General features: G+C 36.6%; 1 protein-coding gene and 1 long non-coding RNA gene across 3 annotated transcripts in view; one reads left to right on the top strand and one right to left on the bottom strand.

The window, feature by feature from the left end:
• LOC112154516 (voltage-dependent calcium channel subunit alpha-2/delta-1) overlaps positions 1 to 17,747 on the bottom strand; it is a 135,042-nt gene that overhangs the window by 108,479 nt on the left and 8,816 nt on the right. Inside the window, exon 1 of one of the 2 annotated variants that reach the window (XM_024285523.2) lies at positions 14,455 to 15,111. The exons of the other annotated variant lie outside the window; for it this stretch is intronic. Coding sequence (XP_024141291.1) covers positions 14,455 to 14,531 — 77 coding nt within the window. The 5' untranslated portion in view covers positions 14,532 to 15,111. Of the gene's footprint in view, positions 1 to 14,454; positions 15,112 to 17,747 lie in introns of those variants that run through there. 2 annotated transcript variants of the gene reach the window in all.
• LOC112154549 lies at positions 1,209 to 1,921 on the top strand. The gene is made up of 2 exons (XR_002920667.1): positions 1,209 to 1,321; positions 1,601 to 1,921. It is a non-coding gene; the product is annotated as an uncharacterized LOC112154549 (long non-coding RNA).

The raw sequence follows: 17,747 nt of genomic DNA, 5'->3' as shown, positions 1-17,747 counted from the left end.
CATTAAGATCCATGTATTATTAGCTAGAATTAGAGAAACAAATATAAAATTTCCCAAAACAATCATTAAATATGACTCACAACTCAAAATAAATCCATCTGGGATTTAAAAATCAAGAGTGGTTAAAAAACGATTTAACACCTTCCGATTGTGCATATAAAGCTAATCTAATCATATTTTTGGGCCGTGCCTGAAATGATAAAGGGGAAATCTACTTATGTACGATTTGTCAACAGCGGACGATAGATAAATAAACCCTAACCATGTAAACACTCTGAACAAACTAATAGTCTGAATCACTAACCCGGATATCAATTCAGTTGTTTGCAACATCTTAAGTGAAGAATCAGTCAAGCAGTCACACTGTGACAGGAAATGACAACATGTGTAGAATAAAATAAGAAAAACCAATTTGGATGGTTTTTCATCTCTTTTTCTTTTTCTTTCCTTGTGTTTAATCTGAATCCGTCCCTCATTCAGAAACAATGAGCTGCACAAACGCTCAAGAGCTGGAGGCCATTTCAAGAAATAAAACGCTCTAATTACAGTAATTAACTTCTGATATGTTCTTAGAGAGAAACAAGCCTGACGCCATTGAGGAACCAGGGATGGAAAAGGAAAATAAAAAGATAAGGATGTTTGGGAACGTTGGCATGGATATAATCGAACGACTTGACAAAAGCAAATAGGAACTCCGACTTTGAGGCAACAGAGCTCATAAGCCGAGAGCCGAGGATTGTAAAAAGGTAAACCGTCTCTTTAGTACCTGCTGTCTCCCTTACACTCTTTCATATATATCTGAGGCTTCCATGATATTCAGTAACCTTTCAATATTTTGATTCATTTCACTTAAAGAGTCATCTTTTGATCTATTTTAAAAGCATTCATTCAAATTTTACCGCTTAGTTGTGGAATTACCTTGATCGTGTTAGCAGTTGAAAAGTTACCACGTGTTTTCTTGTGTTTAAGCGTCACCGACAACACCTTAGATGCTAAAGGGTTAACGACGTTTCTACGGAACAACTTTAAAACACTGTATTTGTAAGAAAATAAAATAACGTCAATAAATGAAAACGTTTTGTCAAAATGGATGGAACCAATCAACTGTAAAGCATGCAGTAGAGGTATCATTGTTGACAATTTTGTTAGGACACGAGGGCAGAATTTCATCCTATATTTAAAAAAGACTTTTTATGGATTTATGCTTAGATGGGGATTTCCAGATCCACCCCGCCACACAATATACGCAGAATCAGAGAGACGAGGACCCGGAAAAGGGTGGAGCTTTCCCCGCAACGAGGAAGAGTCTGCAAGAACAAACGTGAGTCAAATTTTGATAAATGATGACATTTTTTTAAATTTTAAAAACCAATTTATCATATTTTGTTATTAAGTATTCATCATGAGAATGTGGCTTATAGAAGACCATTGCAAATAAAATAAATGCACTGAGCTAGCTTAATTCACCAGGATACTCTCTTTTATTTAAATATACTAACCAAACATCCTTTAATTCCACTCGGTTTCTTGCAAATGTATCTCTGTCTGATTCAAAGATACAGTAAACTGACAAAAACATGTGATTGTTTCGTGGTTGCAGGTCTAAAGACTGCAGATACAAGTAGAGCGTGAGGGACCTGCTGCTCTAGATCTTCATTTATTCATCCAGAGATCAATTCTTCAGTGGTGGGAAAATCCCCATGGGAACATCATAGACGCTGTGAACTTGGATTTATGTTTCTCTCTGTTGCCACGTTTGACCTCACACTCTGGCCCAACGATTAACTGGGACAGACTCACTGTCCCTCTAACGCGCCGTCTGTATTCATTTAAAACGACATACATGTCCTTGCAGAACTAACAGCTCCCGGTGTATCACCTCTCTGCAGGAGTCTGAGCAGATAAAACGGAGCAAAACCTGCAGCTGTCTGTGGCTTCTCTGGCTGACAAAAGTCCGGTTTAATACTAAAGCAACCGACTAGTGCTGCCACAAACGGTTATTTTAATAGTCACCGATTATTTCGTCCGATTTGTCGACTAATCGGGTCATGAGCAAAGGGGATGTAAAACACACATCTTAACCATCATTAGCTTTAAACTAAAGATTAAAAGCCTTCTGCAGACGGAAAATGGCGACGCAATTGACTTTAATTGCTGCAGGGATTTATTGAAAATGCAGAAGCTACTTGCAAAATGTTAAATTTGCTAAAAGACTGGCAATTTTGTTAAAGAACTATAGAAAAGCGCTTAAGTTGACCTAAAGTTATTCAAATTTTGTAGTAAAGTCCATAATGCATGACAATTTTGCAAAAATATTTAGTGTGTTGCTTAAATATGAGCTAAACTCCAAAAGCCTAAAATTCCTCAGTAATCTAACTTAGTCAAAAACGTTAGCATGTTGCTAAAGTAGAAGCTAAACATTAAATTAGCCTATAAAACCTAGGTAGATTACAAATTAGCCAAAAACGTTAGCATGTTGCTAAAATAGAAGCTAAACTCCATATTAGCATAAAAAACCTCAGTAGATGCCAAATTAGCTAAAAAGCTAGCATATTGCTTGTACTAGCTAAACTCCAAAATAGCCTAAAATTCCTCAGTAGACTAAATTAGTCAAAAACATTAGCATGTTGCTAAAGTAGATGCCAAACTCTAAATTAGCCTAAAAAAATCCCAGTACTTAACAAATTAGCCGAAAACATTAGCATGTTGCTAAAATAGAAGCTAAACTCCATATTAGCATAAAAAACCTCAGTAGATGCCAAATTAGCCAAAAAGCTAGCACATTGCTTAGTTACTAGCTAAACTCCAAAATAGCCTAAAGTTCCTCAGTAAACTAAATTAGTCAAAAACGTTAGCATGTTGCTAAAGTAGAAGCTAAACCCTATATTAGTCTATAAAACATGAGTAGAAAAGAAATTAACCAAAAACATTAGCATGTTGCTAAAATAGAAGCCAAACTCCATATTAGCTTAAAAAACCTCAGTAGATGCTAAATTAGCCAAAAAGCTAGCACATTGCTTAGTTACTAGCTAAACTCCAAAATAGCCTAAAATTCCTCAGTAAACTAAATTAGTCAAAAACGTTAGCCTGTTGCTAAAGTAGAAGCTAAACAGTAAATTAACCTATAAAACCTGAGTAGAAAACAAATTAGCCAAAAACATTAGCAGGTTCCCAAAGTAGCTAAAAAGTAAATTAGCCTATAAAACCTGAGTAGATAAAAAATTAGCCAAAAACGTTAGCATGTTGCTAAAATAGAAGCTAAACTCCATAGTAGCATAAAAAACCTCAGTAGATGACAAATTAGCCAAAAAGCTAGCACATTGCTTAGTTACTAGCTAAACTCCAACATAGCCTAAAGTTCCTCAGTAAACTAAATTAGTCCAAAACGTTAGCCTGTTGCTAAAGTAGAAGCTAAACAGTAAATTAACCTATAAAACCTGAGTAGAAAACAAATTAGCTAAAAACATTAGCAGGTTCCCAAAGTAGCTAAAAAGTAAATTAGCCTATAAAACCTGAGTAGATAACAAATTAGCCAAAAACGTTAGCATGTTGCTAAAATAGAAGCTAAACTCCATATTAGCATAAAAAACCTCAGTAGATGACAAATTAGCCAAAAAGCTAGCACATTGCTTAGTTACTAGCTAAACTCCAAAATAGCATAAAATTCCTCAGTAAACTAAATTAGTCAAAAACTGTTAGCATGTTGCTAAAGTAGAAGCTAAACCCTATATTAGCCTATAAAACATGAGTAGAAAACAAATTAACCAAAAACATTAGCATATTGCTAAAATAGAAGCTAAACTCCATATTAGCTTAAAAAACCTCAGTAGATGCTAAATTAGCCAAAAAGCTAGCACATTGCTTAGTTACTAGCTAAACTCCAAAATAGCCTAAAGTTCCTCCAGTAAACTAAATTAGCCAAAAACGTTAGCATTTTGCTAAAATATTAGCTAAACTCCAAATTTTTGGAAAATTACTATAAAAGATTAAAACAAAGCCCATAAATATATTTCAAGACTTGTTGCTAATCTAGTTAAAATTTTGAAATTAATTTCCTATGGAGCATATTTTGCTCAATAGTTCAAAAACTATAAAGTTTCTGAATACCAAAAATACTAGCACTATTGTCCTGATTCGGCTGAAAGCTTTGATGCCAAGATTGCTGAAACCGCTTAAAGTTTGATTAAGTTTATACTTGCCAAAAAACGAGATTAAGCCCTCTCCTCCTTGTCACACGAACAAACTCTACCAATCTATACATCACTGCTCCCCTGCATGTATACTGTCAAAGTACTACCTCCCACCCAACACACACCGTCGGCCAATTAAAGCCAATCTGGTCGCCAATTCCGTGCGACGGAGTGCTTCACACTGTGTCCAGTGTAGTGAACACTGGCATTAACAGCTCTTATGTCTCAGCGCCGTCCATTAACGGACTCGAGAGATGTCATCAAAGGCCATTATGGATTTACTTTGTATGAGCTTCTTTCAAAATAAAGCACAAAAGAAGGCATGTGGTGTTCCGAAAGAGAAAATGTATGGCTTTAAAACCTCAAAATTAGAATTATAAGCTTTTTTAAGTAATAGTTGAACAGATATGTTTCTTTTTTATAAATCTGTATTGTGTGTGTGTATGTATGCACTCTTGAGATTTTAAGTATCAAGAAACATTCAAAGCTTTAACTGGTGTTATTTTTGTAATAACATTTTTACATAGGGTATTTTCTTCAAAGTAAGGTACATTTAGAAGCTGTGAATGCATTTAATTAAGAATGAAAATCTATTTTCAATATAAAATGCTGCTACAAAAAATTAATTAAAAAAAAGCCTGAAAAATTCCATAAATGAAACATTACATGTTCTCCACCCCCTTTTTATGGGGTGGGGAACATATGATCCACAGATCTACAGATCACAGATCTTCATTCTCCATTAAATGTTTGGTGCTGGCTAAACTAAAACTAGAGAAAGATTTTCCCTTTAGCGTCAAAATGGAGGCTAACAAATGTGAATCCACTGTGTCTCCAACTTTATTATCTGCATGTGTAAAACAGTCGATAGTTTTAGACAGAGCTGCTTTTGTTATATCATGAGAACAACTGTCTCAATACTTCCGTATGTCGAGAAAGACTCTCGGTTTTGTCTATGAACGGCAGATTTATTGTTCTTTGACGTCGGTTTTCTCAATGGCTCTTTTTCTATGAAGAAATTTTTCAAATACTTTTTATTGTTTGGTTTTTGTATTTAACTTTGAGCTACTAGCTTAGCAATCTAAATAGCCATGCTAGTTAGCTGCTTTGAGACACGGGACCCATATGAATGCTGTGAACATAATCCAGAAGTCTTAAAATAAAACTTGCTAATAAAAATAAACTAAACTAAAATATTCTAAGTTAGCGCATTTATTTATTTTTTTCTGTCTAGACAGACCAATGCCGGTCTGCGGCCCGAGATTGGGGACTACTGGTGTAGACTGCTAACGTGTCTTTGCGTCACTGTAGTGCAATGACTAGAAAAGATTTTAAAAACTAGATATATAGCGTTACCTGCGATAGATGCTGAAGTTGAAGATGCTTAAATTGAAGAACACTGAAGCTGATAGCTGAAAACGCTGAAACTGATAGCTGAAAAAGCTAAAACTGATAGCCAGCTAAAATATTAGCTAAGTGCCAAATTAGCCGAAAAAACGAAAAAATGTCTAAATTAACCAAAACAGCTAGTATTTAGCTGAAAAATTAGCTAAACTTCAAATTAGCCTAAAAACTGAAACAATTTCTAATTTAGACAAACATTTACCATAAAGCTAAAATATGATCTAAACTCCAAAGTAGCCTAAAACATTTTTTAAAAAAGCCTTAATTAAACAAAACAGCTAACATGTAGCTGAAATATAAGATAAATGTCAAATTAGCCTAAAAAACTGGAAAACACCCGACATTAGCCAAAACAGCTAGCATGTAGCTGAAATATTAGCTAAATTAGCCTAAATACTGGAAAAAATGTCTAATTTAGCCAAAACAGCTAGCATATATGTAATATATTATCTAAACTCTCAATTAGCCTAAAGAATTGAAAAAAATGCTAAATTACCAAAACAGCTAGCATGTAGCTGAAATATTAGCTAAATTAGCCTAAATACTGGAAAAAATGTCTCATTTAGCCAAAACAGCTAGCATATATGTAATATATTATCTAAACTCTCAATTAGCCTAAAGAATTGAAAAAAATTCTAAATTACCAAAATAGCTAGCATGTAGCTAAAATATTAGCTAAATGCTAAATTAGCCTAAAAACTGGAAAAATGTCTAATTTAGCCAAAACAGCAAACATAAGGCTAAAATATTTTCTAAACTCCAAAGTAGCCGAAAAAAATTAAAAACACCCTAAATTAGCAAAAACAGCTAGCATGTAGCTGAAATATTAGCTAAATTTGTCTTAAAACTTAATACATGTCTAATTTAGACAAAACATCTACCATAAAGCTAAAATATGATCTAAACTCCAAAGTAGCCTAAAAAAATTAAAAAAGCCTAAATTAGCCAAAACAGCTAACATGTAGCTGAAATATAAGATAAATGTCAAATTAGCCTAAAAAACTGGAAAACACCCTAAATTAGCCAAAACAGCTAGCATGCAGCTGACATGTTAGCTAAATTAGCCTAAAAACTGGAAAAGAAAATGTCTAATTTAGATAAAACAGCTACCATAAAGCTAAAATATTATCTAAACTCCAAATTAGCCTAAAAAACAGAAAAAATTCTAAATTAGCAAAAACAGCTAGTATGTAGCTGACATAGCTAAATGCTAAATTAGCCTAAAAAACTGGGGAAATGTCTAATTTAGCCACAACAGCTAGCGTATAGCTAAAATATTATCTAAATTCCAAATTACCCCCCCAAAAAAAAGCGAAAAAAAAAAATCTAAATTTGCCAAAACAGCGAGCATGTAGCTGAAATATTAGCTAAATGCCAAATTAGCCTAAAAAAAAACTGGAAAAATGTCAATTTTAGCCACAAAAGTTCGGGGCCGGCCAAATGAAGAGGTTGGCCGGATTTGGCCCGCAGGCCGTAGTTTTGGGACTCCTTTCCTAAAACAACAATAATCCATAAAACCAATAGGGATTTACGACACAGCGAACAAATTAAATAAAGCAAGTTTCTGACCCCGTCTGCTTGCCATAACCAATCACTTTCTGTCTGCTTAGCTGGAGGTGAGCAAACAGGAACCACTTCAACCACATGATTGGAGCTACTTAATGACCAACTGGTGCAGCACTCGGTGTATAGAAAGAACCCCAGCTGTGTAGTAGCAGTGTGTGCTCATTAATGCACAGCAACAATCTTTGTTTTAACTTTGTTTGTGGACGGCGTGCTGAGTTGAAAACTGCTTTCCATCTATTGCTTTGTATTCAAACTAGAAGCTTTTTGACTGTACATCGTTTTTAAAACAAATGAGAATTGCTTTAAGTCTAGCAGTCATTTATACTAAGGAATATTCTAATAAGACCACTTTTATTATATTTTTCTATACTTTTTTTTCTCTCCAGAGGATGTGCTACATGTGTTTCCTGGGTCCCAACTAAACAGCTGGTAACTATTCCCAAGGCTTCCAGGAAAACGGTGCAATGGAAAATTCTTGAGAATTTCCATGTGGCAAAGGGACTCGGGGAGCAAAAATGCCATTCCTGCATCTTTATCACTTTAAAGACTTTAACGGGAAACCTAAACTAAAGACTAAAGCTACCCTCGCTAGCAAGGAACAGACCAATCCCATGATGGAGTGGAGGGGCAGATTTATGGAAGCCGCTTGCCATGCAACATTCCTCTGTCATGTAGCCTTTCCTGCATGTGACTCAGGACACTCGATGCCCTTTCCCAAAGACAGAGGTCTAAAAATAGCCAGTTAGGAATCGGGAAAAGGGGAATGAGTTGACCGAAGTACATAAGAAGGAGTAAAAAGGACAGCGGAGGGAAAAAAAAGCAAACAATAAGAGTGGACGAAAGCATATAAGGAGCGATTTTGGCTATTCCAGAGTCAGTGGTTTGCAACTCTAGCATATGACACAGATATGGTACAACCAGTCAGCTGAAACACACCTGTTTGCATCAACGAAGGTTACAGATCACCACCAAAGAAACCCCAATCAGCCTTGGGGGTGATGATTTCCATCTGTTTCCCATTATCTTTGAGTCATTCTGCCTAAATCCGCCTGCTTTAGCGGCACTAACTCTGTCTATGGACGTAAAGCAAAAGGGAAATCCAATTTTCTGAAACCTTTTGTTTGTTTTTATGAGAAACATCCCTCATTCTCTGCCAAACACGCGGTGATTCACCCACGAACCACAGCCTGCTGGTGCCTTTTTAGATTTACCAAAAATAATAATGCACCACCACAGTAAGAGGGGCAAGCATTATTTTCCAGGAATGTGGACAATTTTTCTGGTTCAAATCTTCCTGTACAATGATTACATAAAACAAATGCAAATGTGAAAGCATTAACAAGTTTTTTTTTGCTGCAAGCCAACTTTGAAATAATGACTCAAGCACTTAGTTCCGAGACTGCCGCATGGCAGATTAAAGTCATTATCATCTGCACATTTGAATTTCTGTTTGTTACATCATCTCACGTTTTATGATGAAACAATTCAGCTGTGGTTAGACCAATTATGTCAGATCCAGAGGAAATCTGGCCATAAAAAGAAATGGAAAACAGTAGATATTACAACGAGAATCCTTGGGAAAAAAAGAAATCCAAGAAGTATTTCTGAAGATGTCGGGTCAGGAGGTCACTGTAATCCACTATGTAGTAACAAATATGAGCTGGGAGATAAAAAAGGAAGTTGCAGCCTTAGAACTAACAAGATTAAAGCTTCTACAAAACTGTAGAGGCAGCATCATGATGTGGGATCCCCTTGCTAAATGACGGATAATTACGAAATCCTTCATAGGAAACTAAATAAAAACAATAAAACTTTTGATTGATCATTAAAGACTGACTTCCAGGAAAACTATGTTTTTTTTGTATTTTCCTAATGATAGGGGTCATATACTAAGAAAATTGAGTATTTCTTTTTTTCAAATCATTGTGAATAAGGAGAAGGCAAAAAAATGATATTTGAGAAAAAAGAAAAAGCATATTTATTATGGAAAAAATAAACAAGACAGGCTATGAGTTCTCCATTCTAATATATTTCTTACAAAAATGTTTAGTTTTTCTTCATTCAAGCTGACATCTGGTTCAATGATAGTAGAGGTGTTGGAGAAAATCGATAAGTGGATATATCTCAATATTTCATGTTGGTGATAAATATTTTGTTATCGACTGTTCCCTATAAAAACACATATTTCTTAATTTACCAAAAGAAAAAAACAATTAATTTGCTTGGGTAAAAGCAACTTATATGTGTCATACAGTTGCAGTTCTTAACATTGTAATCGTTAAATAAAATGAATTTTACAATTTTATTACAATAAAAGGTAAAGTTTTCTACTAAGTCATACTCTATCAAAAAAATTATAAAACCATTTACTGGAACAGAGTTGGGATGTACCGCGATACATATTGTATCAAGAGAGGCGTATCGCGATACGTATTGTATCGTGAGAAGCGTATCACGATACATATTGTATCAAGAGAGGCGTATTGCGACACATATTGTATCGAGAGAGGCGTATCGCGATACATATTGTATCGAGAGAGGCGTATCGCGATACGTATTGTATCGCCAGACTCCTGCCTCTAAAGGGGCATTCCCACCAAACGCGATTTGCACGGCGGAGGCGGACAGTTTTAATGTTAAGTCAATCGGAAACAGACGGGACATGAGGACTTGCCAGCAACTCAATTTCAGCGACGGGGTGGTAATCGGGTGGCGCCACGTCGCATCTGCCAATCAGGAACTCAGCTTTGGGCACGTGACATTTTCAGTGAAACAATCAGCCTTCAAGCTCACAGAGACACAGAAACACTGCAGGAGCGGCTGTCATTCAGACACAGCCCCCTGTACCGTAATAATCATATAAACCCAAACATGGAGACATGATTACCAATGTTTTTGTAGTACTAGCTCATTTGGCTAATTTGGCATCTACTGAGGTTTTTTATGCTAAATTGGAGTTCAGATAATATCTTTGCAATATGCTAACAGCTTCTATTTTAGCAACATGCTAATGTTTTTGGCTAATTTGACATCTATTGGGGGGTTTTTGTGCTTATTTAGAATTTAGCTTCTATTTTAGCAACATGCTAACGTTTTGGCTAATTTGACATGTGAGGGATTTTATGCTAATATAGAGTTTAGCTAATATCTTTACAACATGCTAACGTTTTTGGCTAATTTGACATATACTGGGGTTTTTTATGCTAATTTAGAATTTAGCTTCTATTTTAGCAACATGCTAACGTTTTGGCTAATTTGACATGTGAGGGATTTTATGCTAATTTAGAGTTTAGCTAATATCTTTACAACATGCTAACATTTATGGCTAATTTGACATTTACTGAGGTTTTGGTGGCTACTTTGGAGTTTAGCAAATGTCCTTGCAACAGGCTAACGTTTTTGGTTAATCTGACATCTACTTGGTTTTTTTTTTAGCTAATTTAGAGTTCAGCTTCTATTTTAGCAACATTCTAACATTTTTTCCTTATTTGTCATCTACTGGGGTTTTTAAGGCTAATAAGCTTCTATTTAAGCAACAGGCTAACATTTTTGATTAATTTAGTTCACTGATGAATTTTAGGTTTTTTGGCACTTTAAGCAATTTAAGCAACATGCTAGCTTTTTTTTAATTTTTTCTTTAGCTAATTTTGCATCTACTAAGGTTTGTGGGCCAAATATAGAGTTAAACTCATATTTAAGTAACACATTAAATACTTTTGTAAAATTGGCATGGATTATTAAGTGATTTTACTACAAATTTTTCAGAAATTTAGGTCAACCTTAGTGCTCTTTCATAGCTCTATAACGAAATTTTCAGTCTTTTGCAATTTCTGTCACCATTTTTAGAAAAAAGCTTTAGCATCTTCAGCAATTATTTTTAAGAAGCATTCACACTGGCATTATCACAGGTAATGCAACTTTTGGAGCTCCTTTTGTTTTCTACCATCAAGAACGACCTCACACTGCTACACATGGCACGCTCTGTCCTGGGGAAGAACCTCCCAACATTATGCCTACTTACTGCCAGAGATGAGGCCGCAAACACAAGAAGCACAACCCTCAAGCTGGTTAAGCATGAAATCTAGTTAGCTAAAAAGAGCAAGTGGGAGAAACAGAGCAGAGAGTGGCAGGAACCGAGGGACGAGGAAACCGTCAGATGTAATGTATATCTGTGGTTGATCCAGGTCGAGACAATGGCTCAGGTGGCTGAAGTTAGCCCCAATACGAACATTTTTTTATGAATTTTACAAAATTTAGATGCCATTTCTTTATTTTTCTCTATTGTGTTTGTCATCTCCTCTGATCTTTGCGAGTGCTGGATGGATCTCTGGAGAGGTCTCTGACATCAGACTTCATATTTTGGATTTGATGATGTTAATCATCTGCCTTTGGGCAACAAAGAAGAAGAGAGATAAAGAGACACATGGAAGCGGGATGGAAATAAGATGGACAGGCGGATGAGGGAGAGGCTGAGGCGGAGAAGGGGGATGGGGATGAGGTCTAAGAGGAGGATGTGAGGAGCTGGAGCAGACAGATGCTGGCATGAGAGGTTAGAGAAGAAGTCTAGATACAATCACTCTTCAAGCGATTGGATTGGGGAAGGAAAAGAAAGAGAAGTACAGGTCAGTCTCTTCAGCCTCGCTTCTTAGATTCTCTTTTCCTTGACATTCACCTTGAGGAGTCGATGCTGATCTTGTCACGCAAGATTACAATCAGTCTAAGAGTACTACTAAAACAAAACAATGAATAAAACAAAAACATGTTTTTCCTGGCACAAGAACTAAAGTCTTTTAAAATAATTTCTATTAAACACTCCAAAGCCTCAGGGTGTGCCATCTGCTGTGTAAATAACATGTACACAACCCACAGATCAATCCACTTAGTGCCCATGAAATATAGGCAGTGGGCAGGCCTTTCTGCTAGTCTGACATCATTGTGCTCGGCCATTAGGCTAAGTGCCATCATGGCTCACTGCTTCTCTAGGAACCAGACTTGGGCTGCATTCAGATTTAAACCCCTCCAGCCTTGGCTCCGTTTGATTCTGAACAAGTATTTCAAACCTGTTAATTAAGATCAACAGGAACATTTATTATTTTATTTGGAAAATAAAAAAGACTTTCCTGCAGTTCTGGGTGTGTCATGTGCTACCTCTGCTACCGAAGAGGACCAGAGTCAAAATTAGACCGAGCAACTGCACCAGCCCTACTTTAGAGAAGAAGGGGGGCTCATATCCCAAATTAACATCCTGCAGTGCAAGCAAATGCCCTACAAAGACCCCTGGAATGAGTGACAGAGTGAACCCTTACAGCATGTTCAAAATCACAGAAACTTTAAATGGTGGCAAGTTAAAGCACACTTTCGAAAAAGTTCATTTTTTTTAATTTAGCTTCTATGTTTTAACAGTATGTTACACAAAGTAAATCTAAACTGACACTCTACTGTGCTGCTAAAGTCAATTTATAATATCCTTATGAGTACAACATATGTATAACCACCACTGGTCTCGCGAAAAAATCTCACTCTGGCTCGTGTCAGGTTCCTTTCTAAAAGAATTTGTCTTAGCAGAAATAAACAAATCTATAAAAGAAAAAGGATTAAAAATATGGAGATGATCATCTTGTGACCTACTCTAAAAGCGTTCCCAGTGGTCTTTTAATAATTATGATTATGCTGTTTTTAAGCCAAAATAAAAAAAATAAATAAAAAAAACGGTCGTACATATTTCTGCAGAGCGGTAGTTGTAGTTTTGAAATTCCCCTATGAGTTGTGGGCGGGACTGTTGGTGCAGAGTAAGTCCGCCACTATCCCATCAGCCATCTGTTAACGTGTTCTCACACTAGCTTACAGCCTTCACACAAAAATGGCGAGCAACGTCCATCTTAGTTGAAGAAAACGACAATGCAGATCTGCAAGCGGCTTGTCCATTGACTGTAAATAGGAACTGGACAGAGTGACCCCTCCTCCCTTGCATTCCAAACTTATCTGCTGGCTCCAATAAGTCAAAATCCCATTAACTTCTATTGAGAAATAAACATCTATTACTCAGTAATTCAAGTTATAAAGTGACCAATCAGATTCCCCAGTGAAAGCATGTACGGGCCCGCAGCTTGAACATTTGAATGAAAAGCTGCTTTCAGTGGAAGGGGTGTGGTCTTTGAACAAGCTAACTCATGATTGGTTAAAGTAGTTTCCCTGGAAACATGACTCGCACGGACTCGGACCAATCACTGTCAACTGGCTCCAAATGGCAACGTCTGTATCGCAAAAAATTGTGACTTAATTAGCTTTTTTTGTCCTGGAGCCACTCTGTCCAGCTCCTATGTACAGTCAATGGGCTTTCCATAGTTACTTGTATGTCACACTTTACAAACTTTTTCTAACAGCATTTTTGTGTCTACTCTTAATTCACAACATTCATTCATTCATTCATTTTTTTAAACCTGTTTTGTCCCCGTCGGGGCCACAAGGGGCTAAAATAAAAAAAACACCTTAGGTCACGGGCCAAACAGGATAAATTTTTTTAAACTTTAAAAACACAACTTTTTAACATTACTATGAATAAAATATTATATTATTCCAGAATAAATAAACCTTAAATAACTTTAAAAATTTTAATCTCTGTAAAAATGTGTCTTGTCAAAGTTATACAAGTTATAAATAAGTGCAAGATAACATCGGGCCATTAAACCCTTCCGCTCTCCTCGGCTTGTTTACATTAAAAGTGGGGTCATCTGGACCCAACAAAACTTTTCTTTTTCAATGATTGTCAATCTTTACTGGAGTCCAATGACAGACATGAAGTCTTGTCCACGTTTGTCATGGAAGGGCTAACACCTCAATGTAAGGGTGGGGTCATCTGGACCCCATAAGAGAGCACGAGGGTTAATAACAATAAAATAAAATGATCTGGAGGGCCGGATATAATTACATGTTAAAAAACGCCAAACCGGCGAGTTGGCCGTAAAAGTCAACTTTTGGCGTATTGGGCTTGCCATACCTCTAAGAAACTGTAAATAAACTGCGTTCTTACGCCATAATTTGCACCAGTTTGGGTTCCATAATTCATCCGAGTTGTCTCATTAGAGAGAAAAAAAGTGATTGTTTCAGTTGTGAAAAAGTTATTTTTTTTTATTACTTTTGCGTGATACATGTGACGGTAAACCACATGTCACGAAGCTGCAGACAGGATGACAGCAAAATGACACCAGCTTCATAAAGTCAAAAAAGTAAAAAGTATCCACTAGTATCCACATTGGAAACATCAACAGGCTGTTTTTGGGATCCGTATACTCACATCTCCTGAGTGGGGAATTCAGCCGACGCAGACGAGACGGTTGTCAAGAGAAAGAGCACACAGACCGAGTAATCCATATTGTTAAAAGTCCCCTAAAAACGCCGTCCTGGATGGGAAAAGAGGTCAAAAAACAAAAAGAAATCCACCGCGAAACGCCTCACACCGCCATCGGTGCGCGTTTGGAAACCAATCTCATCCAGCTGCTGTCCCCCCTCCCCACCCCGACCGGTGGAGTTGGGGAGTGGGCTTTCTTTTTTTGGTGTCAGTGTGCGTGTTGTGTGGAACTGCGATCGGCTATTAGAGCATGTCACAAAAAGAAGCGGAGGGAAGGAGGGCGCGTTTATGTTTAGCAGGAATGCCGATCCGCACACTGCTAAAAGAAAGCTTCCATATTTATTTTTTCCACAAGAAAATGTATAGTTGTTTTCCCCCAATATAATGAAACAATTTCACTAGATATATTCTCTTTAAATTGCGATTTTCAAGGAAATTATCGAGAAAAGTTTTCTAAAACTGCTTAATTGTATCGCAATAAGCTTTCTGTATCGACATTTTTTACAGCGTTTGTTTTCATGTTCGTGTTTTTGACTTGAAATCGAGTTTCCGGCACTCTCCTCTCTCCAGGAAGCAACAATTAGCCCGAGAACAAATCTTTTACAGTTTACGTCCACCAATTTAAACTAATGGAATTACTACAAATTATTATATATTTTTTATTTTAATTGAGTCAAACTTCTACTTCAGTGGAAACATTGCGTTTATGTCCTTAAAGTACCCCATGACACGTTTTTTCTATTAAAAAAAAAAAAAAAATAGGGCTGGGTATCGATTATAATTTCCAGCAACGAATCGATTCCCAAAAGACTGAATCGAGTCGATTCCGATTTTTTTTTAGATTCTTTCAATTCTTCAATTCAATTTTAAATGTACACATTTATGCACAATTATTTAGAAATACAATAATAATCTACTCTATGATTTAAATATATAGTTATATTAGAGTTCACATACTGTAAAATGTATGATTGAAATGAGATTGTTAATATCATACAGAATTACATGGTTTTTCTAAAGGAGAAGTTCTAACAAAAATCTTTAGATCATTAACATTATAAACATTGTTCCGCTACTCCTGGAGAACGTTTTAGTTTGGCCACTAGGTGGCGATCGCGCTATAACATTACACCCTATTCTAGACGAAGAAGAAAGTATGAGCAAAAACAATGTTTAGACCACAAATAGCTACTTTAAAAAATATTTCCTTATAAGAGTTTGGAAAACTCATGTCTGTGAGTTTATAAAGATGTTCATTTTGTATATTTAGGTCGACCGAGCGTTAGCATTAGCTGTCCTCTGGGAAATTTCATTAAACATTTGCAACAAATTAGCAGACTTTAGCTTTATGCGCTAAATCTTTTTATTTTTTATGAATCGATTATTGATCTGTTAAGTTTAAATCCATTTTATTAATACAGCCCTAAAACAATGTTCCCAGTAGGGTTTTAATTATGATTATTAAGTTTTTAAGCAAAATCCCACAATCTAAATGTCTTAAAAAGCCATTTTCATGTTGATTTGACGCCTCTGTTTCCAAAATCTCATCTGAGGGGGGCGTGTCTTTTGAAAATGAGTTGAGTAGCCCCAACCTTAATCCTTCCTTACCTGATTATTATTGCTATGTGTCTCGCTAGCTTTAATCTTCACTGCTGCTACATAAAATATCAAGCAGCATCAGTAATGTCCAGCCGTATGGTTTTGATGTCAGCTCGGACGAGGAAGTTATTCAGTTCAGTTCACATATACAGTCAAAATCTACATTTGAATTAAAGTAAACATTTTCACAGAAATTGTTCAAACACAATGCATTGTGGTCTATATTTGCTAGTCTAGTGAGAATCCCTGGGGGAGCAGTAAGCTGCAGACACAGCCATGCTCCAGAACCATCTGATGGTTTAACCCCCCAGTCTAGGCCCTTGGTGCTGATTGTCAAGCAGGGAGGCACTGGTCCCATTTTGTCACGACCCGGCCTGGATTTGAACTGACAACCTTCCAATGTCAGGGCGGACACTCTTCCACAAGGCCACTTAGCTGGGTAAGGAACTCTGGCACTAAGGAGAGGATTGGAGCTCAATTGATACTCTTTCACATTAAGAAAGGTGGCTTGAGCGTGTCCTCTGGATGCCTCCTGAATATCCTCTTGAGGCATTCCAGTCATGTCCAACTTGGAAGAGACTCTGATGAAGACCCAGAGACAATGTCTTTCTATTCACCTGGAAGTACTTTGGAGAGAACTGCAGGAATCTACGTAGCGAGGGAGGTCTGGACTTTTTGTTTAGACTGCTGACCCTACACACCAGCTTTGGATAAGCAGTAGAGGATGTGAGGGAGGTTTCTTGTTCAATTAATAATTGTGTCAACGGTTGAAGAGTTAAGGCATTCAAAAACAATGTAAAGACTAGGGCTAAAGCTCTGGTTTAAAAGGTTAAAGAGGAAAGTCCTAGAGCAGTGTTAAGATATCTAGTGTCCACCTAAAACTCCAATATTGTTCTTCCGTAGCCGGTTCTTGGGTCTAAAAACCAATGAGCCCAAAGTAAGAAAAGTGACAAAGTCTTTAATAAAATAAAACAGAACATTATGTAAAGTTTAGTGTGAAACATTTACGTAAAAATGAGTAAAAATTATGTTAATTTAGACTAAGGGACAACAGCTGGCAGTCGATTCCCTCTGCTGTAACTCTCATGGGTCTAGATTTTTATTGATGGACTGAAAAAATTTAGATTGTCTATCATCGTTATTATCCACATCAGCTCTGAGGTTCTGTTCTCTATTCTCATTTACTTCACCTCTCCTCTATTCTTTATTATTTATTCTATTTAGTTCTCCATGCTTCTGTTTGGTGTAGTATGATTCACATGTTCCTCTTTCTCACTCCCCTCCAGGAGAGGTTCTTGGTGGATCGCCCGTGCTCCCGTTTTTGGCCGTGGACCTTGCCTCTGGCTTGTCTTGGCTATGGACCACTTGTCCCCCAGTCCTATCTGGCTGAACTCTATTCAAATATGTAGTTGTAAGCTAATATAAGCTAATTCCTCTTTAATAGTCCTGGTAAATTGCCTGTCCGTTTAGGAAGAGGATCTCTCCTTCATGTAGGCATCCTTAAGGTTTCTTCTTTTTTCCTGAACCAGGTTTTTTTTTTTTTAGGAATTTTCATTACCGTGAAGGAAGGTCTTACATACAAAGATAATCAGTTTAGTCTGTTTAGTTATTAGCTATTGTTTATATTTTATGACTGACCA

The sequence above is a fragment of the Oryzias melastigma genome, linkage group LG23, assembly GCF_002922805.2.
Source record: "Oryzias melastigma strain HK-1 linkage group LG23, ASM292280v2, whole genome shotgun sequence".
Lineage (NCBI taxonomy): Eukaryota > Metazoa > Chordata > Actinopteri > Beloniformes > Adrianichthyidae > Oryzias > Oryzias melastigma.
Note: the sequence above shows the minus strand (reverse complement) of the source record. Positions and strands in the feature narration are given on the sequence as shown.